The sequence below is a fragment of the Cyanistes caeruleus genome, chromosome 37, assembly GCF_971803275.1.
Source record: "Cyanistes caeruleus chromosome 37, bCyaCae1.hap1.1, whole genome shotgun sequence".
NCBI lineage: Eukaryota > Metazoa > Chordata > Aves > Passeriformes > Paridae > Cyanistes > Cyanistes caeruleus.
Window position 1 is genome coordinate 508155 of NC_141738.1, and position 12388 is coordinate 520542.

General features: G+C 53.0%; 1 protein-coding gene across 4 annotated transcripts in view; it reads left to right on the forward strand.

Moving 5' to 3' along the window:
• The window catches only part of PFAS (phosphoribosylformylglycinamidine synthase), an 82057-nt gene that overhangs the window by 10248 nt on the left and 59421 nt on the right, over positions 1–12388 (forward strand). For all 4 annotated transcript variants that reach the window (XR_015281515.1, XM_086871735.1, XM_086871734.1 and 1 more), the window contains exons 4-8: positions 3140–3245; positions 5986–6172; positions 8178–8283; positions 10088–10228; positions 11669–11793. Coding sequence is in view for 3 of the 4 variants with exons in the window: in XM_086871735.1 (XP_086727861.1) it covers positions 3140–3245; positions 5986–6172; positions 8178–8283; positions 10088–10228; positions 11669–11793 (665 nt within the window). In the remaining variant the exon portion in view is untranslated. The remainder of the gene's footprint in view (positions 1–3139; positions 3246–5985; positions 6173–8177; positions 8284–10087; positions 10229–11668; positions 11794–12388) is intronic.

Here is a 12388-nt window from a genome sequence, read left to right on the forward strand (position 1 = left end):
TTTTGGGGATTATTTTGAATTTTGGGGGATTTTGGGGGAGATTTGGGGGGTTTCTTTGGGGATTATTTTGAATTTTGGGGGGATTTGGGATTTTTTGGGGATTATTTTGAATTTTGGGGGGATTTTTTTGGGATTTTTTTGGGATTATTTTGGGGATTATTTTGAATTTTGGGGGGATTTTTTTGGGATTTTTTTGGGATTTTTTGGGGATTATTTTGAATTTTGGGGGGATTTGGGATTTTTTGGGGGATTTTTTTGGGGATTATTTTGAATTTTGGGGGGATTTTGGGGAGATTTGGGGGATTTTTTGGGGGTTATTTTGAATTTTGGGGAGATTTGGGGAATTTTTTTGGTGATTATTTTTAATTTTGGGGGGGTTTGGGATTTTTTGGGGATTTTTTTTGGATTATTTTGAATTTTGGTGGGGTTTGGGATTTTTTTGGGATTATTTTGGGGATTATTTTGAATTTTGGGGGGATTTGGAAGAATTTTGGGGATTATTTTGAATTTTGGGGGAATTTTGGGAAGATTTGGGGGATTTTTTTGGGATTTTTTGGGATTATTTTGAATTTTGGGGGGATTTGGGATTTTTTTGGGATTTTTTTGTGGGTTATTTTGAATTTTGGGGGAGATTTGGAAGAATTTTGGGGGATTAATTTGAATTTTGGGGGGATTTTTTTTGGAGATTTGGGGGATTTTTTTGGGGATTATTTTGAATTTTGGGGGGGTTTGGGATTTTTTGGGGATTATTTTGGGGATTATTTTGAATTTTGGGGGGATTTTGGGGGATTTTGGGGGGGGGTTGGGATATTTTGGGGATTATTTTGGGGATTATTTTGAATTTTTGGGGATTTTTGGGGGGATTTTTTTTGGATTTTTTGGGGGGATTATTTTGAATTTTGGGGGTTTGGGATTATTTTGGGATTATTTTGGGGATTATTTTGAATTTTGAGGGGATTTGGAAGAATTTTGGGGGATTTTTTTGGGGATTATTTTGAATTTTGGGGGGATTTGGGATTTTGGGATTTTTTTAGTGATTATTTTGAATTTTGGGGGGGGTTTGGGGGATTTTTGGGGGGGGTTTGGGGGATTTTTTGGGGATTATTTTGAATTTTGGGGGGATTTGGAAGAATTTTGGGGATTATTTTGGGAATTATTTTGAATTTTGGGGAGATTTGGGGGATTTTTTGGGATTATTTTGAATTTTGGGGGGTTTGGGGGAGATTTGGGGGATTTTTTGGGGATTATTTTGAATTTTGGGGGATTTTGGGGGAGATTTGGGGGGTTTCTTTGGGGATTATTTTGAATTTTGGGGGGATTTGGGATTTTTTGGGGATTATTTTGAATTTTGGGGGGATTTTTTTGGGATTTTTTTGGGATTATTTTGGGGATTATTTTGAATTTTGGGAGGATTTGGGATTTTTTGGGGGATTTTTTTGGGGATTATTTTGAATTTTGGGGGGGTTTAGAAGAATTTTGGGGGATTTTTGGGCGTTTTCTTGGGGATTTGGGGGAATTTTTGGGATTTTTGGGGGGATTTTTTTGGGATTTTTTTTGGGGATTAATTTGAATTTTGGGGGGAATTTGGGGAGATTTGGGGGTTTTTTAGGGATTAATTTGAATTTTGGGGGAGATTTGGGAGCATTTGGGGAGGTTTGGGGGGGATTTGGGAGAATTTTTTGGGATTTTTTGGGATTTTTTGGGATTTAGGGGGATTTGGGGGATTTTTTTGGGGATTATTTTGAATTTTGGGGGGATTTGAGGGGATTTCTTTTGGGATTATTTTGAATTTTGGGATTTTGGGGGAGTTTGGAGGAATTTAGGGACGATTTGGGGGGATTATTTTGAATTTTGGGGGGATTTGGGAGATTTCTTTGGGGATTATTTTGAATTTTTGGGGGGGTTCTGGGGATTTGGGGGGGATTTGGGGGAATTTTGGGATTTTTGGGGGAATTTGGGGGATTTGGGGGGATTTCTGAGATTTTTGGGGGGATTTTTTGGGGATTTTTTGGGGGGATTTGGAGATTTTTTGTGATTTCTTGGGGATTCTGGGGAGATTTGGGAAATTTTTGGGGGGAATTTCGGGAATTTTTGGATAATTTGGGCTAATTTGGGCTAATTTGGGTTAATTTGGGTTAATTTGGGCTAATTTGGGCTAATTTGGGATAATTTTGGGTTAATTTGGGTTAATTTGGGTTAATTTGGGCTAATTTGGGCTAATTTGGGATAATTTGGGCTAATTTGGGATAATTTGGGATAATTTTGGGTTAATTTGGGTTAATTTGGGCTAATTTGGGTTAATTTGGGATCATTTGGGATCATTTGGGATAATTTGGGTTAATTTGGGCTAATTTGGGCTGATTTGGGTTAATTTGGGATCATTTGGGATCATTTGGGATCATTTGGGCTGATTTGGGATAATTTGGGTTAATTTGGGCTAATTTGGGCTGATTTGGGATAATTTGGGTTAATTTGGGTTAATTTGGGTTAATTTGGGTTAATTTGGGTTAATTTGGGCTAATTTGGGCTGATTTGGGTTAATTTGGGTTAATTTGGGTTAATTTGGGTTAATTTGGGATAATTTGGGCTGATTTGGGATAATTTGGGCTAATTTGGGCTGATTTGGGCTGATTTGGGATAATTTGGGCTAATTTGGGATAATTTGGGTTAATTTGGGTTAATTTGGGTTAATTTGGGTTAATTTGGGCTAATTTGGGTTAATTTGGGCTAATTTGGGTTAATTTGGGTTAATTTGGGATCTCCCCAGGTGCCCTCCCACCCCTCCCCCACCCCTCTGTCCCCCCTGGGCTCGAATTTGGGGTAAAATTTGGGTTTTTATTGATTTTTTCCCCATTTCCGCGGGGATTTTTTTGGGAATTCCGGGAATTTTGGGATAATTTGGGATAATTTGGGATAATTTGGGATTGCTGCAGGCTGGGGGTGCCCTCCCACCCCTCTGTCCCCCCCGGGCTCCAATTTGGGGCAGAATTTGGGTTTTTATTGATTTTTTTCCCCATTTCCGCGGGGATTTTTTCGGGAATTCCGGGATTTTGGGGAATTTTGGGAATTTTGGGATAAATTTGGGATAAATTTGGGATAATTTTGGGATAATTTTGGGATAAATTTGGGCTGTCCCCAGGCTGGGGGTGTGCACCCCCCTGTCCACCAACGCCGTGTCCCTGTGCCACGCCGCCGGGCTGAGCCGAGTGCGGCGCCTCGAGAGGTCCCGGCGCCTCCTCATCCAGGTGGGGACAGCTGGGGACACCTGGGGACAGCTGGGGACAGCTGGGGACATTTGGGGACAATTTGGGGACATTTTGGGGACATTTGGGACAATTTGGGACAATTTGGGGACAATTTGGGGGCGTTTTGGGAACATTATTTGGGATTTTGGGGACATTTGGGGACATTTGGGGACACCTGGGGACATTTGGGGACAGCTGGGGACGTTTGGGGACATTTGGGGACAGCTGGGGACAGCTGGGGGGATTTGGGGACAATTTGGGGACATTTGGGGACAGCTGGGGACAGCTGGGGACATTTGGGGACAATTTGGGACAATTTGGGACAATTTGGGGGCGTTTTGGGGACATTATTTGGGATTTTGGGGACGTTTGGGGACATTTGGGGACACCTGGGGACACCTGGGGGGATTTGGGAACATTATTTGGGATTTTGGGGACATTTGGGGACATTTGGGGACACCTGGGGACATTTGGGGACAGCTGGGGACAATTTGGGACAATTTGGGGACATTTGGGGACAATTTGGGGGCGTTTTGGGGACATTATTTGGGATTTTGGGGACATTTGGAGACATTTGGGGACACCTGGGGACATTTGGGGACAGCTGGGGACATCTGGGGACAATTTGGGGACAATTTGGGACAATTTGGGACAATTTGGGGGCGTTTTGGGGACATTATTTGGGATTTTGGGGACATTTGGGGACATTTAGGGACAATTTGGGAACAATTTGGAGACATTTGGGGACATTTGGGGACATCTGGGGACAATTTGGGACAATTGGGGGCGTTTTGGGGACATTATTTGGGATTTTGGGGACATTTTGAGGGGACATTGGGGGGATTTGGGGACATTTTAGGGACATCTGGGGACATTTCAGGGACATCTGGGGACAATTTGGGGACATTTGGGGACATTATTTGGGATTTTGGGGACATTGAGAGGAAATTTGGGGACAACTTGGGGACATTTGGGGGGATTTGGGGACAACTTGGGAACATTATTTGGGATTTTGGGGACGTTTGGGGACAATTTGGTGGCATTTGGGGACATCTGGGGACATTGAGAGGAAATTTGGGTACAATCTGGGGACACCTGGGGGGATTTGGGGACATTTTGGGGACATTTTGGGGGATTTGGGGACATTCTGAAACATTTGGGGTGAAATTTGGGACATTTGAGGACATTTGGGGACATCTGGGGACAATCTGGGGACAGCTGGGGACATCTGGGGACATTTTGGGGACATTTGGGGACATTTAGGAGGGATTTGGGGACATTTGGGGACAATTTGGGGACATTTGGGGTCACTGGGGGGGTTCAACGCTGTCCCCGTGTCCCAAAAGCTGTCCCCATGTCCATCCCAGTGTCCGTCCCTGTGTCCGTGTGTCCGTCCCTGTGTCCGTGTGTCCGTGTGTCCATCCCTGTGTGTGTCCGTGTGTCCATCCCTGTGTGTGTCCGTGTGTCCGTGTGTCCATCCCTGTGTCCGTGTGTCCATCCCTGTGTGTGTCCGTGTGTCCATCCCTGTGTCCGTGTGTCCGTCCCTGTGTCCGTGTGTCCATCCCTGTGTGTGTCCGTGTGTCCATCCCTGTGTGTGTCCGTGTGTCCGTCCCTGTGTGTGTCTGTGTGTCCATCCCTGTGTGTGTCCGTGTGTCCGTCCCCTGTGTCCGTGTGTCCATCCCCGTGTGTGTCCGTGTGTCCATCCCTGTGTGTGTCCGTGTGTCCGTCCCTGTGTCCGTGTGTCCATCCCTGTGTGTGTCCGTGTGTCCATCCCTGTGTGTGTCCGTGTGTCCGTCCCCTGTGTCCGTGTGTCCATCCCTGTGTCCGTGTGTCCGTCCCTGTGTGTGTCCGTGTGTCCATCCCCGTGTGTGTCCGTGTGTCCGTCCCCTGTGTCCGTGTGTCCGTCCCTGTGTGTGTCCGTGTGTCCATCCCCGTGTGTGTCCGTGTGTCCGTCCCTGTGTGTGTCCGTGTGTCCATCCCTGTGTCCGTGTGTCCCCATGGTGTGTCTGTCTGTCTGTCTGTCCCCAGCTGTCAGTCCCGGTGTCTCCGGCTGTGCGGGAGCGGTTGTGTCGGGCTCTGAGGGACCCGGTGACGGAGCAGCTGTACCCGTGTGTGTCCGTGTGTCCCCATGGTGTGTCTGTCTGTCCCCAGCTGTCAGTCCCGGTGTCTCCGGCTGTTCGGGAGCGGTTGTGTCGGGCGCTGAGGGACCCGGTGACGGAGCAGCTGTACCCGTGTGTGTCCGTGTGTCTGTCCCCATGGTGTGTCCGTGTGTCCGTGTGTCTGTCCCTGTGTCCGTGTGTCCCCATGGTGTGTCCGTGTGTCCCCAGCTGTCGGTGCCGGTGTCTCCGGCTGTGCGTGAGCGGCTGTCGCGGGCTCTGAGGGACCCGGTGACGGAGCAGCTGTACCCGTGTGTGTCCGTGTGTCCCCATGGTGTGTCCGTGTGTCCATCCCTGTGTCTGTCTGTCCCCAGCTGTCGGTCCCGGTGTCTCCAGCTGTGCGTGAGCGGCTGTCGCGGGCTCTGAGGGACCCGGTGACGGAGCAGCTGTACCCGTGTGTGTCCGTGTGTCTGTCCCCATGGTGTGTCCGTGTGTCCCCATGGTGTGTCCGTGTGTCCCCAGCTGTCAGTCCCGGTGTCTCCGGCTGTGCGTGAGCGGCTGTCGCGGGCTCTGAGGGACCCGGTGACGGAGCAGCTGTACCCGTGTGTGTCCGTGTGTCCATCCCTGTGTCCGTGTGTCCCCAGCTGTCGGTCCCGGTGTCTCCGGCTGTGCGTGAGCGGCTGTCGCGGGCTCTGAGGGACCCGGTGACGGAGCAGCTGTACCCGGAGCCCCTGAGCTCCTTCCAGGTCCCCTCCAGCCCCGGCCCCGTCACCTCCATCGACGTCCTGGGCCGGGGCCGGGCCGCGCTGCAGGAGGCGGACGCGGAGCTGGGTGAGGGACGGACGGACGGACGGACGGACAGGGGGGGATGGACAGGGGGGTGGGGGAGGGACGGACGGACGGATGGACAGGGGACAGACGGACAGGGGGACGCGGAGCTGGGTGAGGGACGGACGGACGGACAGACGGACAGGAGGGGTGGGTGTGGGATGGACAGACAGATGGTCACGGGGCTGGGTGAGGGATGGACGGAGGGACAGACGGACAGGGGGGTGAGGGACAGACAGAGGGACAGACGGACACGGGGCTGGGTGAGGGACGGACGGATGGACGGATGGATGGATGGGGGGGGTGAGGGACAGACGGACAGACAGGTGGACAGGGGGGTGAGGGACGGATGGCACAGACGGACAGACGGGGGGGGGTGAGGGACAGACAGACGGACGGACAGACAGATGGACGCGGGGGTGGGTGAGGGACGGACGGGCGGACAGACAGGGGGGTGGGGGAGGGACGGACAGACGGACAGGGGGGTGGGTGAGGGACGGACAGACGGACAGACACAGAGCTGGGTGAGGGACGGACGGACGGACGGACGGACAGGGGGTGGGGGAGGGATGGACGGACAGACGGATGGACAGGGGGGTGGGTGAGGGATGGACGGACAGACAGATGGACAGGGGAGTTGGTGAGGGACGGACAGACGGACGGACAGGGGACAGACGGACAGGGGGACGCGGAGCTGGGTGAGGGACGGACGGACGGACAGACGGACGGGGGGGTGGGTGTGGATGGACAGATGGACAGACACGGGGCTGGGTGAAGGACGGACGGACAGACGGACACGGGGCTGGGTGAGGGATGGACAGAGGGACAGACGGACATGGGGCTGGGTGAGGGACGGACGGATGGACAGACGGACAGACGGACACGGGGGTGGGTGAGGGATGGACAGAGGGACAGACGGACAGGGAGGTGAGGGACAGACAGAGGGACAGACGGACACGGGGCTGGGTGAGGGACGGACGGATGGACAGACGGACAGACGGACACGGGAGTGGGTGAGGGACGGACGGATGGACGGATGGATGGATGGATGGATGGGGGGGTGAGGGACAGACAGATGGACAGACAGACAGATGGACGCGGGGGTGGGTGAGGGACGGACGGGCGGACAGACAGGGGGGTGGGGGAGGGACGGACAGACGGACAGGGGGGTGGGTGAGGGACGGACAGACGGACAGACACAGAGCTGGGTGAGGGACAGGCGGACAGACGGACAGGGGGGTGGGTGAGGGACGGACGGACAGACGGACAAGGAACAGGAGGGTGGGGGACGGACGGACAGACGGGACAGACAGGGGACACAGAGCTGGGTGAGGGACGGACGGACGGACAGACAGGGGACAAACAGACAGGGGGGTGGGTGAGGGACAGACGGACAGACAGAGGACACGGAGCTGGGTGAGGGACGGACGGATGGACGGACAGACGGACAGGGGGAATTTTGGGGAATTCTGGGGGGATTTTGAGGAATTTTTGGAGAATTTTGGGAATTTTTTTGAGAATTTTTGAGATTTTTTTTTTGGGAATCTTTGGGAATTTTTTTCAATTTTGGGGAATTTTTGGAGAATTTTGGAGATTTTTTGGGGAATATTTTGGGAATTTTTGGGAGAATTTCGGGGATATTTTGGAAAACTTTTGGGAATATTTCAGGGATATTTTGGGGATATTTTGGGAATTTTTGAGAACATTTTGGGAATATTTTTGGGATATTTCAGGGATATTTTGGGAATATTTTGGGAGTATTTCAGGAATATTTTGGGGATTTTTTTGGAATATTTCAGAGATATTTTGGGGATATTTTGGGAACATTTTGGGAATATTTTGGGGATTTTTGGAATATTTCAAAGATATTTTGGGGATATTTCAGGGAATTTGGGGCAATTTGGAGCCGTTTTTTTGGGGGTTTTTTGAGCTGATATTTTTTGGGATAAGTTTTGGGAGTTTCTGGGATTTTTTTGGGAATGTTTTTTGGGAATTTTGCCTTTCCCAGGCCTGGCCTTTGATTCCTGGGACCTGGAATTCTACACGAGATTGTTCCAGAAGGCCGGGAGGAACCCGACCTCGGTGGAGCTCTTCGACCTGGCCCAGAGCAACAGGTGACCCCAAAAACCTCACAGAACACCCCAAAATCCCACAAAATACCCAAAAAACCTCACAAAACACCCCAAAATCCCACAAAATCCCACAAAAACCTCACAAAACACCCCAAAATCCCACAAAATACACCAAAAATCTCACAAAACACCCCAAAATCCCACAAAAACCTCACAAAACACCTCAAAATCCCACAAAATACCCCAAAAACCTCAAAAAACACCCCCAAATCCCACAAAATCCCCCAAAAACCTCACAAAACACCCCAAAATCCTGAAAAATACCCCAAAAATCTCGCAAAACACCACAAAATCCCACAAAATACCCCAAAAATCTCACAAAATCCCCCAAAAACCTCACAAAACACCCCCAAATCCCACAAAATACCCCAAAAACCTCACAAAACACCCCAAAATCCCCCAAAAACCTCACAAAACACCCCAAAATCCTGAAAAATACCCCAAAAATCTCACAAAACACCACAAAATCCCACAAAATACCCCAAAAACCTCACAAAACAACCCAAAATCCCACAAAATACACCAAAAACCTCACAAAACACCCCAAAATCCCCCAAAAACCTCACAAAACACCCCAAAATCCCACAAAATACCCCAAAATACCCCAAAATCCCACAAAATACCCCAAAAACCTCACAAAATACCCCAAAACCCCACAAAAACCTCAAAAAACACCACAAAATCCCCCAAAATCCCCCAAAAACCTCACAAAACACCACAAAATCCCACAAAATACCCCAAAAACCTCACAAAACACCCCAAAATACCCCAAAAACCTCACAAAACACCCCAAAATCCCACAAAATACCCCAAAAACCTCAAAAAACACCCCAAAATCTTACAAAATACACCAAAAACCTCACAAAACACCTCAAAATCCCACAAAATCCCACAAAAATCTCACAAAATAACCCAAAATACCCCAAAATACCCCAAAAACCTCCCTGAAATCCCAGAAAAATCCCAGAAAAAATCTCCAAAATCCTCTTGGGATGGACCCGGGGACACCTGGGGACACCTGGGGACACCTGGACACACCTGGGGACACCTGGGACACACCTGGGGACACCTGGGGACACCTGGGGACACCTGGGGACAGCTGGGGACAGCTGGGGACACACCTGTCAGTGTCACACTGTGACACACCTGTGACACACCTGTCACTGTGACACACCTGTCAGTGTCACACACACCTGGGACACATCTGTGACTGTGACACACCTGGGACACACCTGGGACACACCTGTGACTGTGACACACCTGTGACTGTGACACACCTGGGACACACCTGGGACACACCTGTGACACACCTGGGACACACCTGGGACACACCTGGGACACACCTGGGACACACCTGGGACACACCTGGCAGTGTCACTGTGACACACCTGTCAGTGTCACACACACCTGTCAGTGTCACACACACCTGTCAGTGACACACCTGTCCATGTCTCACCTGTGCAGCGAGCACAGCCGTCACTGGTTCTTCAAGGGCCGCCTGTCCCTCGATGGCCGCGCCGTGCCGGGGTCACTGTCACACCTGTGACTGTGACACACCTGTCAGTGTCACACACACCTGTCAGTGTCACACACACCTGTCAGTGTCTCACCTGTCCATGTCTCACCTGTGCAGCGAGCACAGCCGTCACTGGTTCTTCAAGGGCCGCCTGTCCCTCGATGGCCGCGCCGTGCCGGGGTCACTGTCACACCTGTGACACACCTGTCAGTGTCACACACACCTGTCAGTGTCACACACACCTGTGACACACCTGTCTCACCTGTGCAGCGAGCACAGCCGTCACTGGTTCTTCAAGGGCCGCCTGTCCCTCGATGGCCGCGCCGTGCCGGGGTCGCTCTTCGGGCGCCTGATGGACACCCAGAGCTCCTCCCACCCCAACAACGTCATCAAGTTCTGTGACAACAGCAGGTGAGTGACACACCTGGGACACCTGGGGACACCTGGGGGGACATGGGGGGACATGGGGACAGCTGGGGACACACCTGGGGGGACATGGGGACAGCTGGGGACACACCTGGGGGGACATGGGGACAGCTGGGGACACACCTGGGGACAGCTGGGGGGACATGGGGACAGCTGGGGACACACCTGGGACACACCTGGGGACAGCTGGGGACACCTGGGGACACACCTGGGGGGACATGGGGGGGCATGGGGACACCTGGGACACACCTGGGGACACACCTGGGGACACCTGGGGACACCTGGGGACACACCTGGGACACCTGGGGACACCTGGGGACACCTGGGGACACACCTGGGGGCAGCTGGGGACAGCTGGGGACACACCTGGGGACACACCTGGGACACCCGGGACACACCTGGGGACAGCTGGGGACAGCTGGGGACACTTTTGGGGACATTTGGGGGATTTTGAGGCTCCCTGGGTTGGATTTTTGGGGTTTTGGGGATCCTGGGGTGGATTTTGGGGTGGATTTTGGTGATTTTGGGTCCCTGTCCCCCCAGCGCCATCCGGGGGGTCCCGGTGTGGGATTTTGGGGTGGATTTTTGGGATTTTGGCGATTTTGGGGTGAATTTTGATGATTTTGGGTCCCTGTCCCCCCAGCGCCATCCGGGGGGTCCCGGTGTGGGATTTTGGGGTGAATTTTGGTGATTTTGGGATCCCTGTCCCCCCAGCGCCATCCGGGGGGTCCCGGTGTGGGATTTTGGGGTGGATTTTGGTGATTTTGGGGTGGATTTTTGGGATTTTGGTGATTTTGGGTCCCTGTCCCCCCAGCGCCATCCGGGGGGTCCCGGTGTGGGGTTTTGGGGTGGATTTTGGTGATTTTGGGGTGAATTTTGGTGATTTTGGGTCCCTGTCCCCCCAGCGCCATCCGGGGGGTCCCGGTGTGGGATTTTGGGGTGGATTTTGGTGATTTTGGGGTGGATTTTTGGGATTTTGGTGATTTTGGGTCCCTGTCCCCCAGCGCCATCCGGGGGGTCCCGGTGTGGGATTTTGGTGATTTTGGGGTGAATTTTGGTGATTTTGGGTCCCTGTCCCCCCAGCGCCATCCGGGGGGTCCCGGTGTGGGGTTTTGGGGTGGGTTTTTGGGATTTTGGTGATTTTGGGGTGGATTTTGGTGATTTTGGGGTCCCTGTCCCCCCAGCGCCATCCGAGGGGTCCCGGTGTGGGATTTTGGGGTGAATTTTGATGATTTTGGGTCCCTGTCCCCCCAGCGCCATCCGGGGGGTCCCGGTGTGGGGTTTTGGGGTGAATTTTGATGATTTTGGGATCCCTGTCCCCCCAGCGCCATCCGGGGGGTCCCGGTGTGGGATTTTGGGGTGGATTTTGGTGATTTTGGGGTGGATTTTTGGGATTTTGGTGATTTTGGGTCCCTGTCCCCCCAGCGCCATCCGGGGGGTCCCGGTGGCCGCGCTGTGGCCGCAGGACCCGGCCGGGCCCAGCCCCTTCGAGAAGAGAACGAGCGTCCGGCACGTGACCTTCACAGCCGAGACACACAACTTCCCCACCGGTCAGTGCGGGGTCAGGGGTCAGGGGTCACGGGGTCAGTGTGGGGTCAGGGGTCATGGGGTCAGGGGTCACAGGGTCAGTGTGGGGTCACGGGGTCAGTGCGCTCAGGGGTCAGGGGTCACGGGGTCAGCGTGGGGTCACGGGGTCAGGGGTCACGGGTTCAGGGGTCAGTGTGGGGTCACGGGGTCAGTGTGGGGTCAGTGGTCAGTGGGGTCAGTGGGGTCAGGGGTCAGGGGTCAGTGGGGTCAGGGGTCACGGGGTCAGGGGTCAGTGGGGTCAGGGGTCAGTGTGGGGTCAGGGGTCAGTGGGGTCAGGGGTCAGTGTGGGGTCACGGGGTCAGTGTGGGGTCAGGGGTCAGTGGGGTCAGGGGTCAGTGTGGGGTCACGGGGTCAGTGTGGGGTCAGGGGTCAGTGTGGGGTCAGGGGTCAGTGTGGGGTCATGGGGTCAGTGTGGGGTCAGGGGTCAGTGTGGGGTCAGGGGTCACGGGGTCACGGGGTCAGGGGTCAGTGGGCGGTCAGGGGTCACGGGGTCAGTGTGGGGTCACGGGGCCAGTGCGGTCAGGGGTCAGTGTGGGGTCAGGGGTCAGTGCACTCAGG